General features: G+C 32.3%; 2 protein-coding genes and 1 long non-coding RNA gene across 10 annotated transcripts; 1 reads left to right on the forward strand and 2 right to left on the reverse strand.

Moving 5' to 3' along the window:
• Positions 1 to 4,972: 4,972 nt before the first annotated feature.
• LOC25500228 (uncharacterized) lies at positions 4,973 to 14,772 on the forward strand. Of its 3 annotated transcripts, XM_013588575.3 has the most exons (20): positions 4,975 to 5,194; positions 6,150 to 6,372; positions 6,507 to 6,588; positions 6,739 to 6,816; positions 6,895 to 6,954; positions 7,047 to 7,151; positions 8,338 to 8,448; positions 8,961 to 9,002; positions 9,393 to 9,506; positions 9,620 to 9,777; positions 10,069 to 10,211; positions 10,278 to 10,384; positions 10,479 to 10,521; positions 10,648 to 10,739; positions 11,463 to 11,511; positions 11,890 to 11,960; positions 12,818 to 12,937; positions 13,179 to 13,264; positions 13,755 to 13,800; positions 14,284 to 14,772. In XM_013588575.3, the coding sequence occupies exons 2-20, from the start codon at positions 6,296 to 6,298 to the stop codon at positions 14,314 to 14,316; spliced, it is 1,617 nt and encodes a 538-aa protein (XP_013444029.1). In that variant the 5' UTR covers positions 4,975 to 5,194; positions 6,150 to 6,295; the 3' UTR covers positions 14,317 to 14,772. The 3 variants fall into 3 exon arrangements, 2 of the variants coding, with proteins under 2 accessions (XP_039685142.1, XP_013444029.1); XR_005643557.1 differs by lacking the exons at positions 13,755 to 13,800; positions 14,284 to 14,772 and adding an exon at positions 12,298 to 12,302 and having other exon boundaries at positions 4,974 to 5,194; XM_039829208.1 differs by lacking the exons at positions 12,818 to 12,937; positions 13,179 to 13,264; positions 13,755 to 13,800; positions 14,284 to 14,772 and adding exons at positions 12,298 to 12,326; positions 12,380 to 12,484 and having other exon boundaries at positions 4,973 to 5,194.
• LOC120577596 (uncharacterized) lies at positions 12,198 to 12,520 on the reverse strand. The gene is made up of 2 exons (XR_005643558.1): positions 12,381 to 12,520; positions 12,198 to 12,326 (listed from the first exon to the last, which is right to left on the reverse strand). It is a non-coding gene; the product is annotated as an uncharacterized lncRNA (long non-coding RNA).
• Positions 14,773 to 16,899: 2,127 nt separating the features above from the next.
• Positions 16,900 to 22,182, reverse strand: LOC25500229 (uncharacterized). Of its 6 annotated transcripts, XR_005643549.1 has the most exons (10): positions 21,956 to 22,182; positions 21,426 to 21,490; positions 20,895 to 20,989; positions 20,410 to 20,499; positions 19,453 to 20,220; positions 18,643 to 18,833; positions 18,371 to 18,408; positions 18,135 to 18,295; positions 17,977 to 18,028; positions 17,620 to 17,662 (listed from the first exon to the last, which is right to left on the reverse strand). XR_005643549.1 is itself a non-coding variant. In XM_039828946.1 (9 exons), the coding sequence occupies exons 4-8, from the start codon at positions 18,692 to 18,694 to the stop codon at positions 17,558 to 17,560; spliced, it is 408 nt and encodes a 135-aa protein (XP_039684880.1). In that variant the 5' UTR covers positions 18,695 to 18,833; positions 19,453 to 20,220; positions 20,410 to 20,499; positions 21,956 to 22,182; the 3' UTR covers positions 16,900 to 17,422; positions 17,542 to 17,557. The 6 variants fall into 6 exon arrangements, 2 of the variants coding, with proteins under 2 accessions (XP_039684880.1, XP_024629058.1); XM_039828946.1 differs by lacking the exons at positions 20,895 to 20,989; positions 21,426 to 21,490 and adding an exon at positions 16,900 to 17,422 and having other exon boundaries at positions 17,542 to 17,662; XM_024773290.2 differs by lacking the exons at positions 21,426 to 21,490; positions 21,956 to 22,182 and adding an exon at positions 16,900 to 17,422 and having other exon boundaries at positions 17,542 to 17,662; positions 20,895 to 20,972.
• Positions 22,183 to 24,007: the final 1,825 nt, after the last annotated feature.

The following is a 24,007-nucleotide window of genomic DNA, read 5'->3' on the forward strand; positions in this document are numbered from 1 at the left end:
CCTAGGGATTTGTATTTAGCATCTTTTAGCCTTAATATTGTAATTTCAGATATGAGGTTGCTAAACCCTGATCACCTCTTTTTCATTCCACTTCCATTACTTCTGTCTGCCATCTCTTGTTGCATCAACATATGCTCACTGGACTTAAGTCATAGAAATATGTAAATGAAAAGTGATGCCATTGAAAATGTAGAAATTTTATTCTCTGACTAAACACACCAGAGCATTATAAAGTATATGCTGTCAAAAAAGTTTTATTTCCTTACTTCTATGTGTGTAGTCAAATATCTTCCATGGCGGATTGCAGTGGTGGATGTTTTGACAACCACCCTGGCCAACTTGTTAAGGATGGGGCGCCTTGGTGTTTCATGGTGGATTTTTAGCTTTCTGCCACTGATGCACCGACTCTTATTATTGAAACATTTGAAACTATCATTAGTGTCTTTTCCAAAACTAACAATACACACCTAATACTCTTTTGAACTATAGACACACTTCTCCATATGAAAATAGCCGCTTGACTACAAAAGTAAATGGTTGTCTGTTTCTTACCCAGCCCTGTGCCAGAATTGCAATTCTGCAGTTTGTTATTACTATTAATCCTGTTAAGTGCTGCTATCCAAATTAAAAGATCTGAATTCAGAAGGATCACAAGACTACTAAACGGCCTTAAGAATCATGTAGCTCTTAAGATAAGGATTTGAGAGAATTGGAAGGAAACTAAAAATGGGACTTGCAGTAAAATTCACTAGAAGAGTGGAGTCTTGAGCACCAAACCTAGACTGAATGATAGTCAATGCGGGATATTTTTAGTTAAACTTTACTGGCCCAAATTCTAAGAAAATGCATAAAATATTTCGTTCGAGTTATATTGAAGTTTTCAATATATTATGTTCAAGCTGTGATGTGATGAATATGATGCTGTTTGCATTGTAGGCCCAATCTTTAACATTTGCATGGTACTAAGAAAGATGCCATTTTCCACTTCTGTTCATTAAATGCTCTATTGTACGATTTTCATTTTTTTTTCCCGTATCAATTGCCAGCTTTAATTTTTCCAGTTGATAAAATGAAATGATTGAATTAGCTCATAGTAATACTATCCTCCTTTACTCGATTTTTTACCATAGGTGAATACGCTCCTTGTCTAATATCTTGCTTCCTATCCTGTTAGTTTTGTGCATGTGGCCAACACTATTTGAAACTACTACTTTATCTGTCTATTTTGCCCAAGTTTTGTTTCGAGATTTTCAAATTTGACGTGGTCAGTAATCAGTGCAATACATACATGATCGTTTTCCTTTTACTGGATGTGCAGGGGTTTTGTTATGGCTTTCTTATGTGTAAGCTTTAGGGCTAAGTTTTTTTTTTTTTTTTTTGACGATAGTTGGTATCAGGAAAATTAGCTTGCAAGAGGTAGCCATAGGAAGGGCTATGTTCCATATAAAGACAATATAACATGGAGAGTTACTTTTATCCCCCACTCAATTTTTTAAAAATCACGGCCCCTCCGGATTTACCAATCCGGACGGGAAAAGAGAACTGTTTTCATGCGCCTGTGAGGAGGTATTGAAGAGTACCCTCCGATGAGATGATTAATCTATATTTTTGGTCTACTGTTTGATTGATTAGAATGTAGTTCTATTCTTTTATCCTGGCATCTTTGGAGTTTTTAGTCTGTCGGTGTGTCTCGAAGAGGTTGAAATCAGTTTGCGGTTAAGATCGATTGCAGTTATATGACTCCTTGTAGGTGTCCTATTCTGCATATCAGTGGTGTTTTTTTCTTCTGCATATCCTTGTCTGCATCTTTGTTAGGGCAGTTGTGTTTCGGTTTGGCTCTTTCTTTCTAGGCATCACCCTTTGCATGTTCTATTGGTAGGTCTGGATTGCTTGTTTAGTTGGGTATTTGTTCAGATTGTTTAGGCTGGTGTTTTGATTTTGTCTTGTATTGTATTGGGGTGGTTGTTGTATACTAGTAGTGTTTTAAACAAATATGTTGTGTTTGTATGTTTAATTTTATTTTTGTTGGTGGCCTGGACTTTACATATATTACGCATTGTCTTTATCAACTGAGCTAAGTTCACGATGACTTGTATGTTTATGTGTAAATATAAAAATGTTCAAAAAAAATTAATTTTATTTTGTAAAATATATTTAATTTTTCTTTTTCGGAAATATTGATTTGATTGAATTGAACTAAATCAACGTGTTTTTTCACTGGGTTTGATTTGGATTTCATGAGAAAATATGACGAAGACTGAAAAAAAAAAAATACTATCGTGTAGAAGGTAGGGTTATTAGAGCAGGTGACTGACCCAACGTGTAAATTATGCTTGCAATTGGAAATAGATATTTTCCTAGGCAAATTCTATGGTACATCTAACATTTTGAGTGTACTGGTACACCAAAGCATTAAATTAATGATTAAATTAGTTGTTTTTTATTTTTAAGAAAAATGAATTATTTTCTATCATTGACAATTATAATAATTAAATTTTATTTACCAAAAGCGTTGTTGAAATAAAATTTAATTTTTTTTGAATTTTTACTGCTCATAATGAAGAATATTGATTATTTTTTATGAGAAGATGTTAAAAATTTAATATAATTTTTATAAACAATGAAATAATGTTTTTTTTTATGAGATGATGTTTTCTAAAATATTATTGACAAATAACTACTTATTTCAAAAATGATCGTTAATATAAATTTATGAAATACGAGTATCGATACATCTCAATTTATGAGGTGTACCGTAGAAGTTCTCATTTTCCTACGTCTCTTTCCACCGTTTTTCGCAACGAGACTTTCCATTTCCATGTACATTACAATAATATTTAATTTATATGCAATATTAATATAACTTTTTTTAATAGCAAGGTGGTATTATAACATAATTTGATTGAACACATACGTAACAATTTTGCACTTTCGATCGATAACAATTTTTTTTTTTGAGGGAAAATTGATTTTGAACATAAAAATTCATATTGATATTATTGTAATATATTCACTGTGATAGTAGATATTAAAATTTCAAAAACACAGCTTCATTCGTAGATTTTTTTTAGAGGAGCTTTTAGATATAAGTTATATTTTTTAGCAACCTCACAAGACGCTCCTTCCTTCAACTTATTTGCCTTCTATGTGTTTGGCTTATCTGGAAAGAGCATAATAATAGAATTTTTAGTAATATTATTACTCCTGTAGAGGAGCTAGTGGAAAAGGTTAAGTTCCACTTGTATTGGTGGTTGCGTGCTAATAATACCGCTTTTGTTTTTTTGTTGTCAGCAGTGACGGTCGAACCCGTTATTTTGTTTGGGTATCGACTAATGCCTGTTTTTGTACTTTGACAGATTGTTTGTTTCTTGAGCGCTTCTCTGGCACTCCTTGTGCTAAAGAGGCGTTGTGTTTAGTGTGAATATATATCATTTTAGCTTTTTCAAAAAAAAAAAAAAAAATTGAACAACTATTTATTTGACAACTTATGTAACAACCCTATGTTTTTAAAAGAAAAGTGGTTATTGACGTGAAAATCAAAGTAATAAAAGTAAAAACATAATGTGAATATGAGAAATAAAATTGTCATAAAAGTTGTTATAAATTGATTGTATAAATATCATTTCTCTTCTTTTATATGAAATTTTTTAGTTTAGGTGAACCGAGTCTTGGTGCTCGACTGATCACCTTTATGGGGGTATGAATCAACTCCCATCAACCAAATCAATCTCCATCAACTTCAATGAATCTTTTATTATATGAATCATACTAAGAGATGGCTGACCCGATCACCTTGTGGGGTATGAATCAACCCCCCATCGTCTGGATCAATATCCATCAACGTTTAATATATATTTTTAAGGGTGTGATTATTTTATGGGTTATGTTAACATATGTTCTAAAAACATTGCTTAAGAAATCCATAAAAGAAATTATTCTTAGAAATACAAGTCAAGCATTTGACTTAGTCATAAGTATACAAATTTTTATACAAAATTACTTTTTTTTAACTCCTTAGACGATCTCTAAGAGCACTTGTTAAGGGACTATGATTTGTTACTTTGTAAACAACAAAGTTGCACACAGTTTTTTGCCGTAGTCATTGAATCTTTATTGGACGACATAAATTATAATATTGTCAAACCAATATCTTATAATAGTATAAAATGATCCGATGGTTGAAATTAAAAAATGTGTTGTTTTTTACAACTCCAAAACCATTTCCATATGACAAGCAATGGTGCACATATACATGCACGATATCGGTACTAGATACCGGTGCAAGATACATGATTTTTTTTTTTTTTTTAAGGAAGATACGTGATTATTATTAAAAACACTAAAGTACGAGTACTGGTACATTAAAATGATACAAGGAAGCACCTTTTATAAGTACACAAATGAAAGTATATAGTAGAAAACATCTTTATTTTGCTAATATATAAGAAAACATTTTTCTTCATAATGTAATATATTACATCACAAATCAAAATATATTCAGAAAATAAGTATACAAAATCACGAATAATTAAGATAGAAAGAAAAGAAGATACATAAAACATGTGTGGGAGAAATTTATTTATATAGATAGAAAAATATCAACATTAGCAAAAAAGAAGAAAAAAAGTAATTTAATAGATACAGCAATATAAAGTATTCAATTTTTTTATAACTAATTTTGATATGCTACAAATACCGGATACAACGTGAATATTTATAAAGAATAATTTGGTAAAATAAATCATAATTTCTTTTTAACATATAAAATTAATTATATTTTTTAATTCGTAAAATGATCGAAACAATTTATAATATAAGATTAAAACAATTAATAATGTTTTAACTAACTAATTTTCTTAATAAATTTAAAGTTTTTTACTTCAAACTTAATAAGTTTAAAGTTAATTACTATAGATAGTAATGAATAGTGTACCAGTACAATAAAATCATGATTATTAGTTATAGTATCATTAATGATTATGTTCTTTGTTTTCCTCTCTCTTTCTGTCTGAAAATGTCCATTTTTTCCAAATTTCTCCTTTGACTCTTCTTCTTCATTTCTTTCTCTGCCCCCATTACATTACAACTAACACATCTCAGTTTTTCCTCTTTCTCCGTGTGTTTCTCTTTCGATCCTGTTTCTTTTTGGCCCAACAAGGTGTTTTTTTTTTTGCCAACGTCGTACTTGTTTTCGGTGAGTCCTGCTTCTAATTATGTTTTTTTTTTGTTTGGTTTTATATTAATAATTTGGTTTTCATGATATTTTGTTGTTCTGTGATTCATGGGCTGTCTCAAAATTTGTTTTTTTTTTCATTGTTATGTTTTGTGTAGCATTATAGAGTTCTTAACCTTTTGGAATTGGAATAAGGTGCTATTGTGTTGGATTTATTTATTTGCATACTGCTTCAGAATTGTCTATTTAGTGTGGTGAAATGGATTCAAATTTGACTTCTCTGCAAGTTCAGGTGGATGTCATAGGGTCCATTTGGATTGGTTTATTTTATAGCTTATGCAAATAAATAAGCTCTAATGTATTATTTATAAGTTTGTTAAGGTAGTTTATGAAAAAACAACTTATGAATATACATTTTTCATTAGTAGGATCTTATGAATTAACATAAAAGCTTATTTATTTTCATAAGCTCTTTTTCATAAGCTCAATCCAAACAGGCCCATAGTTGTTTTTGGTAAACTGCTTATCATCTTCGCGTTACAGTGGAGACTAATATGTAGAGCCAGGATTCAAATAGGCGGCAAACTCTTCCTAAGAGTTTTAACATGTTGTTGATATCATAGTTTTATTATTTATTATCCTCTCCGTCCCACAATGAGTGACCTCGTTGATGGTAACACATATGTCAATGCACAATTTTGACTTTTAATATCTTTAATTATCCATTACCAAATATTATGTGATACTAATCTAAGAATCAACTAAAAATTTAAAATTCTGTGTGCGCGCATGCGTGCTAGCATGATTGAATTATAAAAAAGTAGTGCGGCAAGTTCATACCGTACACAATACACTCAAAATCTCAGGGTGTTCTTGAGATGTTATATCTAAGTAGCATATTTTTAATTAAGAAATTTCTTTTGGTCCTTGGATAAGTTGTTATTGTTAACTCCTTGGTATCTGTTTCTTCTTGAAGCATTACCTGGTAAGAATCAGCTCATACGGGAACCTTGATTTGGAACAGAATAAGGGGAACGAGACAAAATGCATAAATTTATTGGAAAGAATCAACCATGATTCAATTACAGGTTGTTTTGAATAGGACCTTGTGCAAGCCATTCCATGTCTTCTGTTAAAAGCCCTTCGCGCGGGCTTAACAACGATGAGATTCAGGGTCAAGGCTCAGAATTTCTAGGCAGGTAATACATGTGAAATGAATTTGTGCTTTTTCGTAATGTTAACTGTTGCCTTGGTTTTATGGATTGGAATGTATTTCGAGTGTAATGACTAGCCAAAGTAGTCCTTACAAGGGTTGATGCTGCTTGTGTTGCAGGCACAATCTTGAAAAACAACTGGCTCAAAGCAATTTCAAAAGCAATGATGCACTTAATCACGCTCAGGACCTAGACACTATGGTAATAAAATATAATAGTGTTTTTTATGTAGCACATTCTTACCCCTCAATTTTTTCGAGATAATGCAACAATGTATTCTCTCATGTAATATTTCCTTAGAAGATGCAAAAAACATCAAATAATCCATTCAGATTATAAATTTATTTGCAGGAACTTTTTTCACAAGCAAGGGGGCAAGAAGAGGAGATCCTCTCCCTTCGTGAACAGATTGCTGTTTCTTGTATGAAGGTATGAAATGCACACAAGCATTAAGTTATATCTACTTCAATGACATTTTAGGTAATCGACTTAATTTAACGGTTGCAGGAGTTGCAGCTAGTGAATGAGAAATGCAAACTAGAGAGGGAATTTTCGGAACTAAGAATGGTTAGTCAATGTCTTTTGTAAGTTGTGCTTAACTTATAACATCTTACGAATATAACTTCAATCCTAAAAGTTATATGCCATATTTTTATTAGGCAATCGATGACAAGCAAAATGAAGCCATCACATCTGCCTCTAACGATCTGGCTCGAAGGAAAGGTTATCTAGAAGAAAATTTAAAACTTGCCCATGATTTGAAAGTGAGTCTAGTTTCATGATGACATCAACATTTTATTTCTATTACGGGTATTAAATTTGTGAACCAATTTCTTTAGTTACTCATTCATGATGATATGAGGACCCTTACTTATTTTTCAATGACACTTGAGCGTCAATGCATCAACTCATACTCACTTTACAGCGTACTTGAAACATAAAGTGCCTTGCTTGCAGGCAATGACCTAGTAGTTTCATTTTTTTAATCTAAACTGATCCATTTTGACAAGGTTTCACACTGGTTGTCGATATTTAATGCATTTATTTTTAACACGTTAATGAATGCGTGTACACACATACAACATAAATACACACACGCGCGCGCGCGCACACACATATTCACATCTATGTGTGTAAGTATATGCCGGTGTTATCATTAGCGTATTGCGGGAAATAGTGAAACACCAAATATCCACTATGTAAACTAGAAAATAGAGCTGCGGGCAAATTGCGGAAGCCGCATAGCAGTTGAAAATTAAAATAAGTCAATTATATAGAAAAAAGGCATGCTGCATATAAATAAAAAAGGGAATGATCGAAAATGGTAGCTTCCATATTGAAAGGTTTACGTATCACGGTGAATATAGGATTAATACTCATTAACTCTTCAGTTTTTCTATTTGTACTATAGGTCATGTTTGGTGCACATGCAGATTCTTCAGCTTTATTATTTTAAGGGTTAATAGTGCTTTTCACCCCTGTAATATATGCCATTTCCGGTTTTCGCCCCTATAAAATTTTCGGTTTGTTTTGCACCCTTGTAAAAATTTTATTTTCCGGAAAACACCCTTAATAGGCCTTTCAAAAACCAAAATTTCTTGAAAATGGCCTATTAGGGGTGTTTTCCGGAAAATAAAAATTTTACGAGGGTGCAAATCAAACCGAAAATTTTATAGGGGCGAAAACCGGAAATGGCATATATTACAGGGGTGAAAAGCACTATTAACCCTTATTTAAAAAAAAAAAAATCCTAAAATTTTCATTTTTCCATTACTCCTGCTATATCATCTAGTAGAAACTGGGATATCAGCTGCTATTTCCCTAAGAGTGAAACTAGGATAGCATCGCGGTTTTAATAGCAGATTCATCAAAATCCTCTATGTGTATATGTTGTGCGGAATCTCCTCATGTACTTCTGGTTGCTGCTATTGATATATATCATTAATCTAGGTTGCAGAGGACGAGCGATATATCTTCATGTCATCTATGCTAGGATTGCTGGCAGAATATGGTTTGTGGCCTCGTGTTATGAATGCCTCTTCAGTATCCAACTATGTAAAGGTATGAAAATGCAGTACTTGATAAATGATAGACAGGGCATTCCCTGAGATTTTGACGGAACTCACACTCGCACACACATCAAATTAAGGTAAGAGTTCCGTATTTGACGGAACTTGACAGTAGAGTAGTGATGGCGGAGGTCATGGAGGATGGTACCGCATTATCATGTTTTAATTTTAGGTTTAGGTAAAGGAGAAAAGGATAATATAGACTCAGACTAATATTATGTTAAATTGATGTTTTGGATTGTCGTGTGATACAATGTACTAACTCGGTAACCCTAATTATACTAATATAGACTTTTAATCCTAACTAAATAAGGGTGCAAAAACTTCCTAAAAATAAGATAAAATCTCTTAGAATGAGACCTGGTTACTAACAAGACAGGGTCTGTGAAAATAAGGTAACACAAGTATCGCTACTTTCATATATTTTATCTTATCTATAATACATGATTCTCTTCCTCTAAATAAATTTTAGATATTCTGACATTTTGTATGGTCTTTGTTCAGCATTTACATGATCAAATACAATGGAGGATTCGGAATTCACATGTAAGTTTCGAACACTTCTGAGACTGCTGCATAATTGGTGTCATTATATCTGCTAAATCTTTCTGTGTGAAATTTTTGGTGTTCAAAATTTGAGTGAAGGTAATATAAAACTGCATGTTCATAGTAAACAAACTAATGCTATACATAGATATTGTCTAAGTTTTTGATTATATGTTTCCTGCTTCATGAATTTCGGACTCTTTGCACAAATAAATGAATTTCTGGCTGTATTACCTTCTCTCTGGTGGCTTCTTAACATGACTTTGACATTATATATTTGTCTTGTTGATCTTGTAGTCTTGTACTATATTTTCTCTATTTGACAGGTCATTCTTGAAGTTAATGGTTAATTGATTGTTGCTAAAGATCAGTGATTACTTTTTTGGACAGGATAGAATTGGAGAGTTAACTTCTGGGCAAGAAAGTCATGCAGATAATGGTAACCATGTTGTCGAAAGTCCTGGTTCCGCCAATTTGACAAATCACATTCATAATGAATTCATGGTATGGTACTGTTGGCATGTATCTTCTTGTGTGCTTTGTCCTCATATTAGTTGTGTTTATCATCGTTGATTTGCTCTCATTATCATTAATTACAATTTCACTTTACATTTCAGTTTCAGCATAACATTCCCCAGCAAAATCCTATTGGCAATGAACAAAATCACCAACCAATGAGCAATATGACAGGATATATGAACCCAGGTGTTAGTGGTGATGTAAACGGAGCATTCAAAAGGGTCAACTATCAGGAGATTTCTAATGCTGCTGATAGGTTGGTATTGCTAAGATTCATAATGTCTCGACAAAAGTTAAATGGATTAGCCTTATGATTGATGGAAAGATTAATACTAAACAAAGTTGTTTACAATTTATTCGATTTGGACTATGTGAATTTTAATTAGGATTAATAATATACTAAAAAATGAAAGTTAAATATTTTATAAATAGTGTCAGAAAAAGTTAATTTATGAATATTGTTAAGGTAAGGAATACTTTGTATTGCTGATTACAGAGATTAGCCATTTTGTTATATATGTACTTATCCACGGAAGAACTTGCGCAGAGACCTATCTTCCTTCCAACATGGTTTAATTGATCAAATTGGCATGCAAGAGAGAACTGGTGAAAGACAATTTGTAAATGGCAATATCAACTTGTATCAACCTTCACATGAGCATGATGAGACTGCTTCCTCTGTTTCTGAGGGTAATTTGTGTTTTTCACAATTATAGATGGTATATTATTTTATACTAACAAGTCAAATCTTTCTAGATGGCCCTGGCATTGAGAATTTTCAAATCTGCGGTGATGCTATTCCTGGAGAAAAACTTCTGGGATGTGGATATCCTGTCCGTCGAACTTCTCTTTGTATGTTTCAGGTAAACTTCTTCCCATTTGTATTTAACTTCTCATCCATATTAATTTCCTTCTCTTCTATTACTGATATCATTATAATTCTTGGGTTCGTGTCAGTGGGTTCGGCATCTTCAGGATGGCACTAGGCAGTACATTGAAGGTGGTTGAACTTTTTTACTTCTCTTTTATTTATTTTAGTTTTAAGAAAAAAAATTATTGTTTTTTGAATGGAGTGGCATGATAGAAGTTAAATACAATTTTTTTAAGTACTTTTTTCTTGGATCAGGAGCCACAAATCCAGAGTATGTAGTTACAGCCGATGATGTCGATAAACTGATAGCAGTTGAGTGTATTCCAATGGACGATAAAGGCCGTCAGGTTTGAAAATAAATTAGTTATACATATCGTGGTCTGACATATTTACTCTATACATTATATGAATTATGGCTCAATCTATGGATGAGAAATTTATTATTTTAATTTGTGATATTTTTAATCAAATTGAAAATGTCAGCAATGAAAGTTCAATATGTGTGTTTGTATTAATTTTACCACTTGTATAATGGTTACTCGTCTTTGACAGCATAATATAACTCGGTGTCTCGGTGATGTATGAGAAACAGAAAGAAAGTGAAGTTAAAAGTGAGGAAATATTCTACAAATTAACAGAGTGAAAATAGAATATACATCAAAATTTGTTTTTTATTTCAGAATCCTAATTAACTAGCATTTGAACTAACGAATAGTTGTAACAGTATGGCCGACTCCGGTTACCAATATGTGGATCATTACTCGCTCAAATTATATAAACGGCAATGAAAAAATTACGTAATATCCTAGCTAGTGGGATGAGGCTCTTTTTATAGGGCTGCAAAATTTAAATATGGAATTGATTTTGAAGTGATTTCATCTTCTGTGCTAAAGTATTAACGAAGGAAACAATTTATATTTAACTAATAGTTCATTCTCAGTTTAAGAGTTATCTCAATAATAGACATCCTCATATTGCCTTCTCATTTATCGTTACGTGTCAATTTCTGTCCTAGACGTCATAAGAATATCACTCAGAATTTTTTTTGTCGATTCTGTTATCTTTGTCAGGGGGAGCTAGTGAGGCTTTTTGCGAATGACCAGCACAAAATAAAATGTGGTAAGTTAACTTTCTGCTGAATCATAAAAACCAAAAATATGTTTCTTAATAAACTGGCCATATCCAAACTACACACACACACCATGTGAATTTTAGAGTGTGTGCGCGTGTAATGGCATTAGATATTATGAAATCTTTTAGAGTATTTTGTAACCAGAAATTTCTTCTTCAAATTATTTTTCTTTTCACATGACATGTTAGACTTACACGGGAATTGCAACCATGTGAATTTTTCTAAAGGCATTTTTGCTTGAACAACTTAGGCAATCTATTGCTTATATTCGCACATGTTAGTTTCATTATTTATCTCTTTCATTATAAATTTTTTTCCTCCTTCGATACTCTCTCATCACAGTCTTCTGTGTGCCAACTTTATAGACCCAGAAATGCAGCATGAGATTGACACATACTTGTCTAAAGGAGAAGCAATCTTCAGTGTTCTACTTCTGGTAGGTCTTCTTTTTGTTGGAAAATCCTTTTAGTTCTCAGATCATGTTTAATATATGGGTCCCTTAAGTGTACTAGTTAAGGAATTAAGAAGCGAAAAATATCCGTTGAAAAAGTGAAACATATAGTACATTTGTAACTTTTATTACCAAATACATTGAAAAAGGAGTTTCTGAGTGTTAAAGTGTATCTCGTGAAACTAACTGATGAAGTCATTGTTGATATAATGCAAATTTTTGAATATTCAATAGATATAATATCTTGTGTTGAGTGATTAGCTCTTTGTTTTTGTTAGGTTTTTTTTTGGTACTGATTTGTTTCCACAATTCCTGTTATTAGGACAGGTATTGTTCCCTACACATCTTAGGCTAGCAATTATTAGAATTTATGTGCATTAGTCCATGCAATGTAAATATCTATACTTTGATGCATGGAGGAATCTTAAAAATTGTTATTCATAGTTGGAATTAGAGCTCCCAAAGAGATCACGAAGGCGTGAATTGAACACAAATGAGAAGCCAATCTTCTTACACAAAGTTTTGTAAGACAAAACCCCTTGTAAAATCCAAGCATTCCTCTCCAGATGCACCCCGGAATAGTGAACAGAATACAGATTCACAAAGTTTAATTTTTTTAATGTATTATTAAACTCATGAAATAGTGTGATAATACTTCATTAGATGATACCATAATTATTTTTTAACACTCAGTGCATTAAATTACATTCTACAAAATCTTGACCTCGCTTCCCTCTCATAGTCTAATTCCGTTCAATATCATTTCTAAAAGATACAGGATATACTCTGCTCCTTATTCATCTTAATTTGCATTCGTCACATTTTGCGGTTATTTTTGATAGATGGATTCTGCTGAAAATTGGGAACAAGCAACTCTATTCTTAAGACGATCTGGATACCAAATTAAGATAAGTGGTACTGAAGCTGCGGTAGTTTCTGAGAAATTCTCAAAGGACTTATCGGTATGTAATTCAAATTTCTGTTGTTAAAGTTATAGGCACTACCTTGGGTGTAAAACTCTTGAAACATTCCATAGATTTTAAGTTTTTTATTGTGCAATAGTTTGACATAAACATGTATGTAGAATTTTCATTTTGTGCATTCTATCATATTGATATAATAATACATTTTTCTGAGTTGAACGTAAGCTAGTCGTTGTTTCTTGTTTAATATGTTCCACCTCCTTCTATGGATTATCTGCAGATTAAAGTTCCATGTGGTCTCTCGTCACAATTTGTGTTAACATGCTCGGATGGATCTTCTCATCCTCTAAGCACATTTAGCGTCCGGTAATTACATTTATTGTGTTTCAAGTCCATGGTGAATAAATGCTAATGCAGTAATGTTTGTATTCTTTTTATTCATTTTGAATCGATATTTTAATAATTTTAGTGTTTTAATTCACATACCATTGGAATTAGTCTCTGTTGAAATATGTTTCATCTTTAAAGTAGAACCGGAAATATAGGTAGTTGGAATTAACACATTAAATTAATTTGGGACCCCTTCTCGGACCCTGCGTATGCGGATGTTTTAGTGCACCGGCTGCCCCTTTTTTTTTTTATGGTGCATTAGGAACTCAGCTTTGTAGGAAATATTTTGAACTTTTTATTCTTGTAATTTGCTTTTGCTCTCTGATATATTCATTCTGTTCAGTGATTGTAATATTGAATTAGCTGCTTACACAATTTGATCTAAAACTCCATTTTAAATGTAAGTTTGAATGTTTATCCATTTTAAATACATGACTAACAATGTTCATTCCCCGTTTCATTGCAGAACGCGAGACACACTTGTGTTAACCATGCGACTCTTCCAGAGTAAGGTAATTCTATCTTTAGCCAACAATTACTTGTATATCAGTGACAATGACAAAATTATTGTAATCCTAATATTGTAGATGATAGTTATGATGATGCAATGAAGTTGCCATCCCTAAAATGAATTGTAGTTATTGTTATATTAAAGAAACTAGCCATTTCATTTAAATATTTCACACAAAATTTTGGCACCGTGATAAAATTCAAACTTTTAAGAACATGTGTTTCTTTTTGCACGATGTCTTTGTTCTTGCCGTTGACTAAATTGCGGCATCATTTTCTGCGACCTTCAATAACCAAATTTCTGCTACCTCTTATTTTTTTTGTTGTAGTTTTGCTTGTTTTCCGTTTACACTTGTTGGTAACTGCACATTTAACTATCTAGTTTTTCTACATGCTCTTTACAAAGTATTTTTAAACAAATTCTGCATAATAGTTTACTATAAGTTTCTTCTTTAACAAAACATTCCTTTTTTGGGGAGACACAGGTGTTGGATGACAAAAGGAAAGGGAGAGCATGACGACGGGTTGCCACGGTCAATCCTGAATTTTTTATATGAAAAAAAACGTACAAAACAGATGAAGCAAAAGTTACAGTATCATTTGATTATTGGTTTTTTTGTTGGTGTTGTGGAATATTTGGAATTCCACTTGTTTATAGAACAGGTGTAAAAATAATTTAGCATATAGAAGCTAAGAAAATGTGAGGTAAAGATAGCAATGACAATGTGTAACATTTTTTCCTACCTGAAACTACACTGTAACGTTGTTTTATTAAGTAAATTAGGGAAAGCTAAGTTAATTAAGTGAGTGCTCCGTATTCAGCTTAGCTTACCTGAAATTACATTGTAACATTGTATTAATTACAGTTTTGGTGTTGACACACTTGTAACATTGTAATTTTAATGAGGGAACACACTTGTAACATTGTATTAATTAGATTGTATCAAGTAAATTATTTGTACTTGTGTGGTGAATGCACATATTAGCATGACCCTTCTTAATCTTATAGTATATATATGGACTCAATTTACATAATTAGGTTTAAATATGTAAATGATCTTTGCAAATGTCTAGCGTTTTAATCGATCTAAAAATATTTTTTTAATTTTAGTTTTTGCAAATATTTAACCTTTTGGTTTTGGTCCTCGTGGTTTTGTTTTAGTCCTTACAAAATTGATTTATATAGGATTTGGTCCTTATAATATGTAGAGTATATGATTTTAGTTCATCAAGATAAAGACTAAACTGAATATTATAAAGATCAATTTTAATATGAATAAATTTTACGAGGTCTAAATTAAATCACTAAAGACCAAAACAAAAGATTCTAAAGCCAAAATGCTTGATATTTATAGGGACCATTTATAAATTTAACTCTTACAGATATGTTACGACTTATTGACTTATTTAAATGATTTATTTGATAGCGACAATTATATGAATTTTTTTAGAAGATTTAATTTTTGAGACGTAATTTTGATCATCAAATTAAATAGGTCTCTTTATCAACTAAAACAATTTGAATGCATACAGTATAATCTTCTCGGTGGATTTTTTTTTATTTTTAATTTTTTATGAGGGATAGTATAATCTTGTGTTTTCTATGTGGTTTTCATTGTTTAAATACAAGCTGTTTTGGTGGAATGTTGTTTGATTTTTTGTCATGATGTGGTGTTCGTTTGGTTCAAATTGAGGCATTTTAATTGTTGTGTCCATTACAAATTCAAGCAATGACTTTGACGTCTTCAATATTATAAATCTGAAGACATGTGTATTTCAGACACTTTTATCTTGTCACGTTTGTAGACAGTAGTTTTTTGCTATAAACTTTTTTTTTAGAACGTTTTTTTGCTATAAACTTGAATGTTGTGAGTTTGATCACAAATTTATACTTTTTTGTGTTAGCAATTTTGATTTTTGTATCGTTATTGATCAATGTAATTCTTATCAATTTTTTGGAGAACATAACCTAAGCCGACAAACCAAAAAAAAAAACAAACTAAAGAAAACAAAAAATCGTCGCTCCTAGTCTTTGACAACCTAAGTTTTTTAAGTTGGAATCTTATACTTCCTAAGTTATAAGTTCTCAAGAATTTGGACACTCATCTCACAAGGTGATTTATATATAACGGGACTTAGTTCCACACAATTTTCCACAAAGATCAAGTCCTACAATAGGATTGGCTACAAACCTACATTTTTACTATTTCTCTTGTGAAAGCAAACTATAAATCAAGAATACCTTCTCAAAGTTTAAATGTAAGTCCATGAGTAGAGAATTATTTTAAAAAAACTAGTTACAAACCCGTGCTTCGCACGGGTTGAATTACGTATTTTTTTAAAAATTTGCTCTAAAGGAAAGATGTTCAAATTACGGAATATTGTCGTTCTTCATAAATTTGAGAACGAAGGTCACATGCTTCGCACGGGTTGAATAATGTATTTTTCAAAAATTTAATTGTGAAGGAGAAATGTGCAAATTTTGGTAAATTGTTGTCCTTCATAAATACACGTATTGTGAGAATTATGTGACTGTAATCAGCCCAGCAGAAGCACCCAAGTAACACCAGCCCAGCAGAAGCAAAAAAACGCTGCAGGCCTTACTGATGCAGCGCATCAGCCAAAACAAAACACCCAGTAGCAGAAAACAGGTGCTGCAATTACAGACCAGCAGCAGCCCTCAACCAAATGACCCAACCTTTATCTATTTTCAATCTCTTTTCCACTGTTACTGGGTAATGATGTAGTTGTGGATGACAATTTATGTTGGTGTAATACCAAGGAAGTTAAAATTATTCTATAATGAATAAGTATTTTGAAATCAAATGCTTCAAATTTTCCAGAATCATGGCTATGAGTTTGGAATTATTGTTCATAAGATGTGGAGTTTTCATAAGTTAGACAAATATGTGTTTTGGAATACCTGTCCTTGGATCAAATCAAAGTGTATTTAAGTAGGGATGTGATTGGGTTTCTTTGAGAATGAGGGAGAGTATGTGGATCGTCATGTTTGAATCCAATAAGAGTTGATTATGCTGATCATCTCACCATTATAACTCATTTGAGTTCTATAACTTCAAAAAAAAATATAAGTGGGGCAATGAATTTTAAATATGAGCCAAATCCATTTATTAACTTCGTTACAATGGTTCCCATCCTTTAAACAATTTTCTTGCCTGTCATGCAAGGTATCTTTATCTGCTATAGGTACCTATACAGACATAATAAGAGGCTATGATTTTCAAAAAATAAGTCTTGGATATATTCGTTAGATGGTATTATACACGATGTAATAGCAACATGATAGAAAGAATATTAGCTGCCGAGCTTAACTTTATTTCCATTCTCAATCATGTTTTTGTTACTATCTTATTCCTATACTCCTCCCTTTCTTTCTTCTTAAAAACAGCTTCCTCAGAAAATCAAAGGCTCCTTGTTTTCTCGTCGGTACAATTGCTAGATATCCTGTGGCATTGCTCCTATCATTTTGCTTTGAAGTCCTATCTCTTTGCAAAACACTTTCATTTTCAGATTGAAGAAGGGGCGGTTGTTGTGCATCTTCAGCAGTTTTGTTTTCTTCTTTTTCGACAGACTTATGCATCTCTTCTTTAGCACCATCCTCGGCTTGCATGTGGTTCCGTTAAAATTTAATTAGAAATAAGAAACACCATAAAAAATAGATGAGAACAATAAGATGCCTTTGGAACTACAACAAAGTAAGTACAGTTTTCGCTGGGCCTCACCATGAATGTCAAAATTCTAAAGGAAAATTGCTCTTAGTTCATCTAGCTCCATCGGTGATACCATTTTTGGCCGCCAGAGAATTCTTTTACTAATGTGCTCATGTTCTTCTTCCATGATGTGCTGAAAAAAATAAAATAAGCTGAGATGGTGGAAACACAGAGCATAGACAGATGAGTGTGTAATGTGAAAATATACAAAAATTGGATATTCTGCACACAACAATAAAAGAATACTATTTTTATGGAACAAAACAATGAATCTTGTGCTTGACTCTAAACAAAAGAACCAACATATTGTAAACAGAATGAGCTGGTAAAATGAAGTTATATAGTATTGTAAAAAAACACCATTAAAATCATTAAAGAGGCACACATAAGATCATCTACAAAGAAACAAAATGCAACGAAATAAACCAAAAAATAATAGAAGCTGACCTGGATATGTAAGTAGCCCTCATAACACAACCCACTCATATAATCTCGCAGCCTGCAAAAATGATGTAAGGAAATCAGGAAAATGAAGGATGAGATAGCCAAAGCAAGACATTTTACAACCACATTTAAACTCATAAATATCACCTTTGCAGTTTTACCATGGTTTCAACTTCTTCAGGTCATAAGGTAGAGTCCACATCACCAAAGATTCAACACTCTGTACACATGAACAATCAGACCTATCTGACTTGACAGTAATTTCGTGATTATTTTCACTCATAGCCTTTAAATGAGATTTGTTTCCCTTGATTCTTGATCCCTGAAAATTTGCAAGAGATCACTATTATAATAGACATTATAATTATTATATAAAGGATCACCCTTCGATACAAACCTGGGTTTTTTTCTTGGTGTAAGGCACTGCACTGTTACCTGCAAAATACATAACCACTGAATTTCAAACTCTGTTCAATGGCATTTTTCTGCAATAGCATTCCTACCTAAATATATACGTGTATATCTATCTACCTACTGTACACACAATACTATATATTTTTAAGCATGAAGTCTTTTATTTTTCAGATTTTCAGTGTTAAATTTTCCCTCAAATTTGACAGAAAATGCCTTTTATGCACATAATATATAGCTTTCAGCCGCCTAACTCACATTGAAAATTGTCCCATGGTTGCAAGTGGAACAGCTGCATCTGAACTCGCATAGCTGGTCATACTAACTGTGGCCTCTCTTTATAATGCTTTGGTTTCAGTTACTTCTTGCGCTTCAACGACATTGTGAATTTCGCCATAATCAGCTCCAAGGCAATTTCAATATCATAAAAATCACAGTCATGAAAAGTCCTTCAAAATGAAAAAGGTAAAAGTCACATAGATATAAAAAAAAAATGTAACATAGGAAACAAAGTTTTCATAAAATAATAATATGATTATGTAGGAAAAAACACGAGCCATAAAAGAAATTTCAACAAACCATGCATCATCATCATTATTTCCCTGTAATCAATTCATAGGCACCATAATGAATATACATTGAAAAGAATATACAATAAGATGATATGAATTATAGCAATAATCACTTAGTCTTACATTTTTTGGTGTTGTTAGTATCTTCATTTAAAAACCATAAGAAATCTGGAAAAGTTAATTCACAACAGAGCCAAGTCGTTTATAGCTATCAATAAGGGCATGGTTTGAAATCACATACATTATTAATATTCTGCATAAATGTAAAAGCCAAGCTACAGGTACATTTACATTGTGTAGATTGTAATACTGAAGTAAAATTTCGGGTGCAGTTGGTACATTTACATTTAATATCAAATCTAAATGTATCTTTTTTTTTTTTCTCATTGAATATTGAAATCAGATGTAACAGAAACATGCAAAAACCCTAAAATCACGAAATTAAAACATCAAAATCACCAACCAACAACAAAAAACGAAAGAGCTATGAACTCACCATGACTTACTCTAAACACTCTCAATAGATTATGCTCCAATTCAAAGCTGTTGCCATTGCTATCCCTTCAGCCCTCTTCTCCTCTCTTGCTCTTAAAACCATAGCTTCAGACATATGCTTCAGTCCTTGTAATTTCAATCCAGGCGGTGAACCGAATATTTTAACATGAACATTCCAACCACATTAGAGCAGATTTTTTATTCAACAACTGAAACTTGTAACTCAGTTTTCTCCATCATAACATAATTGAATTAAGCAATTCCAAAGCCTATTTCAAGTTAATTTCTGTCTTCTTTCTAATGGTATAAGTCACATTTCAAACTGGTGCATGAACAGAGAGATATGACAGAACATTCCAACAACAACAGTTCAGATTTTTACTTCGGAAGTTCAAACTTCTAACTCAATTTTCTCAGTCATAGAATAACAAAATTAAGTTCTTCCAGAGCCTATTTCGTGTTAAATTTTGTCTATTTTCCAATGGTTCAATTTTCACTCAAAAATGATGCCAGCACAAGTATTTATGACCGTTTTTCTGACAGTAGGTCTATACAAATTTTAACCAACATTTCTTAAAATTACACCATAACCAACTAACAAATCCTTCTCTATCTAATCAAATTCAAGTTTAATAGAGAACTTACTATAACCTTCTGAATCAGATTAAGCTTATCTCCAGCTCATAGTTTCTGCCTTCTGCAAAACTTCAATTTCTCTACTCAACTCTCCAAAATATAGCTTTGACCCAAACTTTCAGTAATCCTTTTTCTGCAATAGATGGTAACGTATTCAATGGACACGACAGATTCAATAAACAACATCAATGGACACTTTTTTTCATTAATAATCCTTTCCAAACCTGAAAATGAAATTATGAAATATCATTTGCATAACGGCCTTAAAAGAAGGGGATACCCAACAATTTGAAACTAATTTTGCAATATAAAACACTCCTACCTCAACAACATCAGGTCTTGAGCTAACTTGTTCTAGTTCAGCAATTTTCATTCTTCGTTGTCTAATTTTGCGAATTGGCAGTCTCACAACCTGTAAAAAAAGATGCAAAGAAATCAGGAAAATAATAGATGAGATATCCTAATGCAAACTTCAGAATATGACACTAATGACTACACAACATAATAATTATTTATGATCACAAGGCAAAAACTCAAACACATAATCAAAGGCTTTGTGCGGATAAAAACTTAAACTTGCCATATCAAGTTGCATAAATTAATCTCAAATTGTGATCTGCAGCTATAAACTTAAAAATCAGGAGGGATATCCGCAAGCTTGTTGCTGATAGCAGGCACCTTAATGGATCTATTCACTCTATGCTTCCTGTCAAGAACACGTCAAGTTATAAATATCATATTATAACGGTTTCTTAAACCTTTAAAATAACAGAAAATAACTATTAATGCAGCAACCATAAGAATTACCTCTTCAAATTTCTCCTTCTCATTTTGCACATGATTTGAGGTTCCACTCCCCTCCCTCAAATTCTGAAAAAGAAATACCTACCAAAAAAAGATAACTATAGAAACCATAGTCACAAACCAAGAAATGAAATCCACCAAATCAAAGGACATAATTGAATTCACACAAGGGAGACATAGAAAGGTAATAGCATAGAAAGACTTTCTTTATTGGCCATGTGTTGGAGATAATACTGGGACTTTTTTTTTTAAGGCGAGCAATTGGTTAAATTTCTGGAAAATATTAGACATTTAAGAACCTCAATTCTGCTATCAATTGCTAATTCTTCAAAAACCGTTTTAAAAAATGATACATCATAAAAGCTAAAATATAGGAAAGAATAAACCAAATATGAAATTAACATATTTGTTGTCAAGCCTATTTTTGTTACGGCAATATGAGTAGTAGACATGTAGATGACAAATATGTTTTCACAGAATGTAGAACCCTATAAATTTTGCTAGTTGCATAATCATAACCTTTATAGAAAATACCTATTTGATGTAGAGCATGAACTTCGGCAACAGACCTGAGGAGTTCCCGTGTAAAGTTTCATATCCTACCATCAAGTTTTTATTTTTACAATTGAATAAAAACTCATTTGTGTAAAATAAATCACAATTTCAACTTAATGAATTTAGTGGTACACATCATATTCATTGCTTTAGGTCTCTAAAACTGCAACATAGTAGCTTAAAAAATCTTAATATACATCATATTCCAACTTAAGCTTCTGCAAAACAACTTAATTGACAGCTTATTGCTTCTAAAGACTTCAATTTTAGATTCATGAAAAACTAAAGAAATCACCTTGAAAATTCATCATAAGCCAATTATACATTCCCACTATATAGCAAGAATTGATACTGTAGATACAATTGAATGAATAACAAAAAAAAAAACTTCACTATTCTTATTACTCAATTTCATAAAACCTTAAAATTCCCTTTTCCCCCAAATGAAAACCTAACTCTAAATTCATCAAATTTCTACATGCATGAGGGAAAGGAAAAGGGAAACCCACCTTAAAATTGGAAATTGAAGTTGAAGATGATGATAATGATGTGAGGAGAGATTTGTGGTAGTGGATGAATGAACTCTCTCAAGCTTGCCTTCTTCTCCAATTTTCCTTATTCCTCTTGGTTACCCACTGTTTCCTCTTCTTTCCTTTCTCCATCGGCTTCCCTTCTTTTCCTTCTTCTCCTCTCCCTCGACCCTCTCTGTCTGGTTCTGTTTTTTTTTCTTTTTTCTTTTCTCTATCAACAAAACATATATATGCAAAGGCAGCTCCAATAAATAATTTACCATAATACCCCTAATAAGGGCAAAATTGTCAAAAATACAAACATTAATTTTTCTATATAGTATAGTAGATTAAAATACCAATTAAAGTACAAACTATGAAACCTGATTTAAGTTTTTAAGTTCATTCGAGCATTTAAATTTTCAATCTTTAAAGCATATGGAGATCGACCGCCTTATAGAAAAATGATCTACGAGCCGGTAACCTTTAGCGGGTGCATTAACTTTTACTTTCTGGGCATATAAGGATCGACCACCTTTAAGAAAAATAACCTATGTGTCAAATTATCCGTAGGTGTTTTGGCAACTTCAGAATAGATGGTCAAATTACTTTAATTTTATTAGAATCTTTGTTTCAGAGTTTTTCACATTTATAGAGAGGGAAACAATTGGTTGATAAATTAGTCAATTATGCATTTCAATTTGATTGGAAAATGTTCCTCATTGTAGGCATGACTATTTTGGTGATAGGAATGAGCTTCCTTTTTATTTAAATTTTATTGAGTGTTCCTTGCACTACACTCCTTTTTCCTTCACCATCGTTTTATTATGTCTTTGAGTCTTCCTAATAGGGTTCTTAACGAGGTTGTTTATTGTTCTTATTTCTCTTTGTTACATTGGATATTGACCTAGTCCTCCAAGTTGTATTTGTATTCCTTATGCTCTTCTATTTTAATAATATTGATTAGAGTGCTGGTCTTTGCACTCTAATTTTTGCTTTATATAGGCTTAAATAGTTAAATCGTCCATGTAAGTTCACATGTTTTTAGTTTTTGCCCATGTATTTTTTGTTTTATTTTAAAACAAACCAGGTAAGTTAAAAACGTTTTGCTTTTTGTCCTTTCCGTCTTCATCCGTTACAAAAATGCGTATATGGCAAATGAAGGATGACATGACAGTGGTTGACGACGCTGATTTGACAAAGTGGATGATTAGTCACATAGTGAGAGGGACCAAAAACAAAAAAAACGAAATTCATAAAGGAACCAAAACCAAAAAAACGAGAAGACAGAAAATTCAAATTTAAAAACCTTGGGTTTTTCAATCTCTTCCGGTCTTTCTTCTTCCATTTTCATCTTAGCCGCACACCTTCACCATTTTCAATACCCATATCCTCCATTTCTGCTAAAAATTCATACATAGATCATAAAACTGTAAAATTCCCATGATTTTCACAAAAAGCATGGTTCTTTTTTATGTAGGAGGGTTTCCTTTTCAACCTAATTTTAATATTTTATGTTTTGGATTTTCGTCTCATTAGGGTTTCCTTAGTATTTTAAACACTTCACTGGTGGGCAAAGATGCAGTTTTTATTCATTCAATAATATTTCAAAGAGTTTTCTCAATTTCTTGTGGATTCTAGAACCCTATTTTCACAAGTTTGTCGCTTGCAAACTTGTTCTTTTTCTATCTAGGTTTAGCGCTCGCTAGTCTTCGCTTCCGACTGCATCAGGTGGTATCAGAGCAGGTTTCTCCTGTTCTTTTCATAACGTGATCAACCATGGAAGATCAACTGGTGACGAAAGCAGAGCTTGAAGGCATTTTACCACAACCGTCAATGCTCTAACTACACAGGTGGCGGCGTTAACAACCTCAAAGTAACATGGGAGAAACAGTCTTGGTGAAGCTTGTAGTAAACTGAAGAAATTGAATCCTCAACAACCACTTCCAGAGGTGTTTATAACAGTTGATAAGAAGGATTTTGACCTCAAGAATGACGCGAGTACCCAAAGTTGTAGTCATCCAACAGTTGTCGATGAATATTTAGCTAATC

This window comes from Medicago truncatula, chromosome 8, assembly GCF_003473485.1.
Source record: "Medicago truncatula cultivar Jemalong A17 chromosome 8, MtrunA17r5.0-ANR, whole genome shotgun sequence".
NCBI lineage: Eukaryota > Viridiplantae > Streptophyta > Magnoliopsida > Fabales > Fabaceae > Medicago > Medicago truncatula.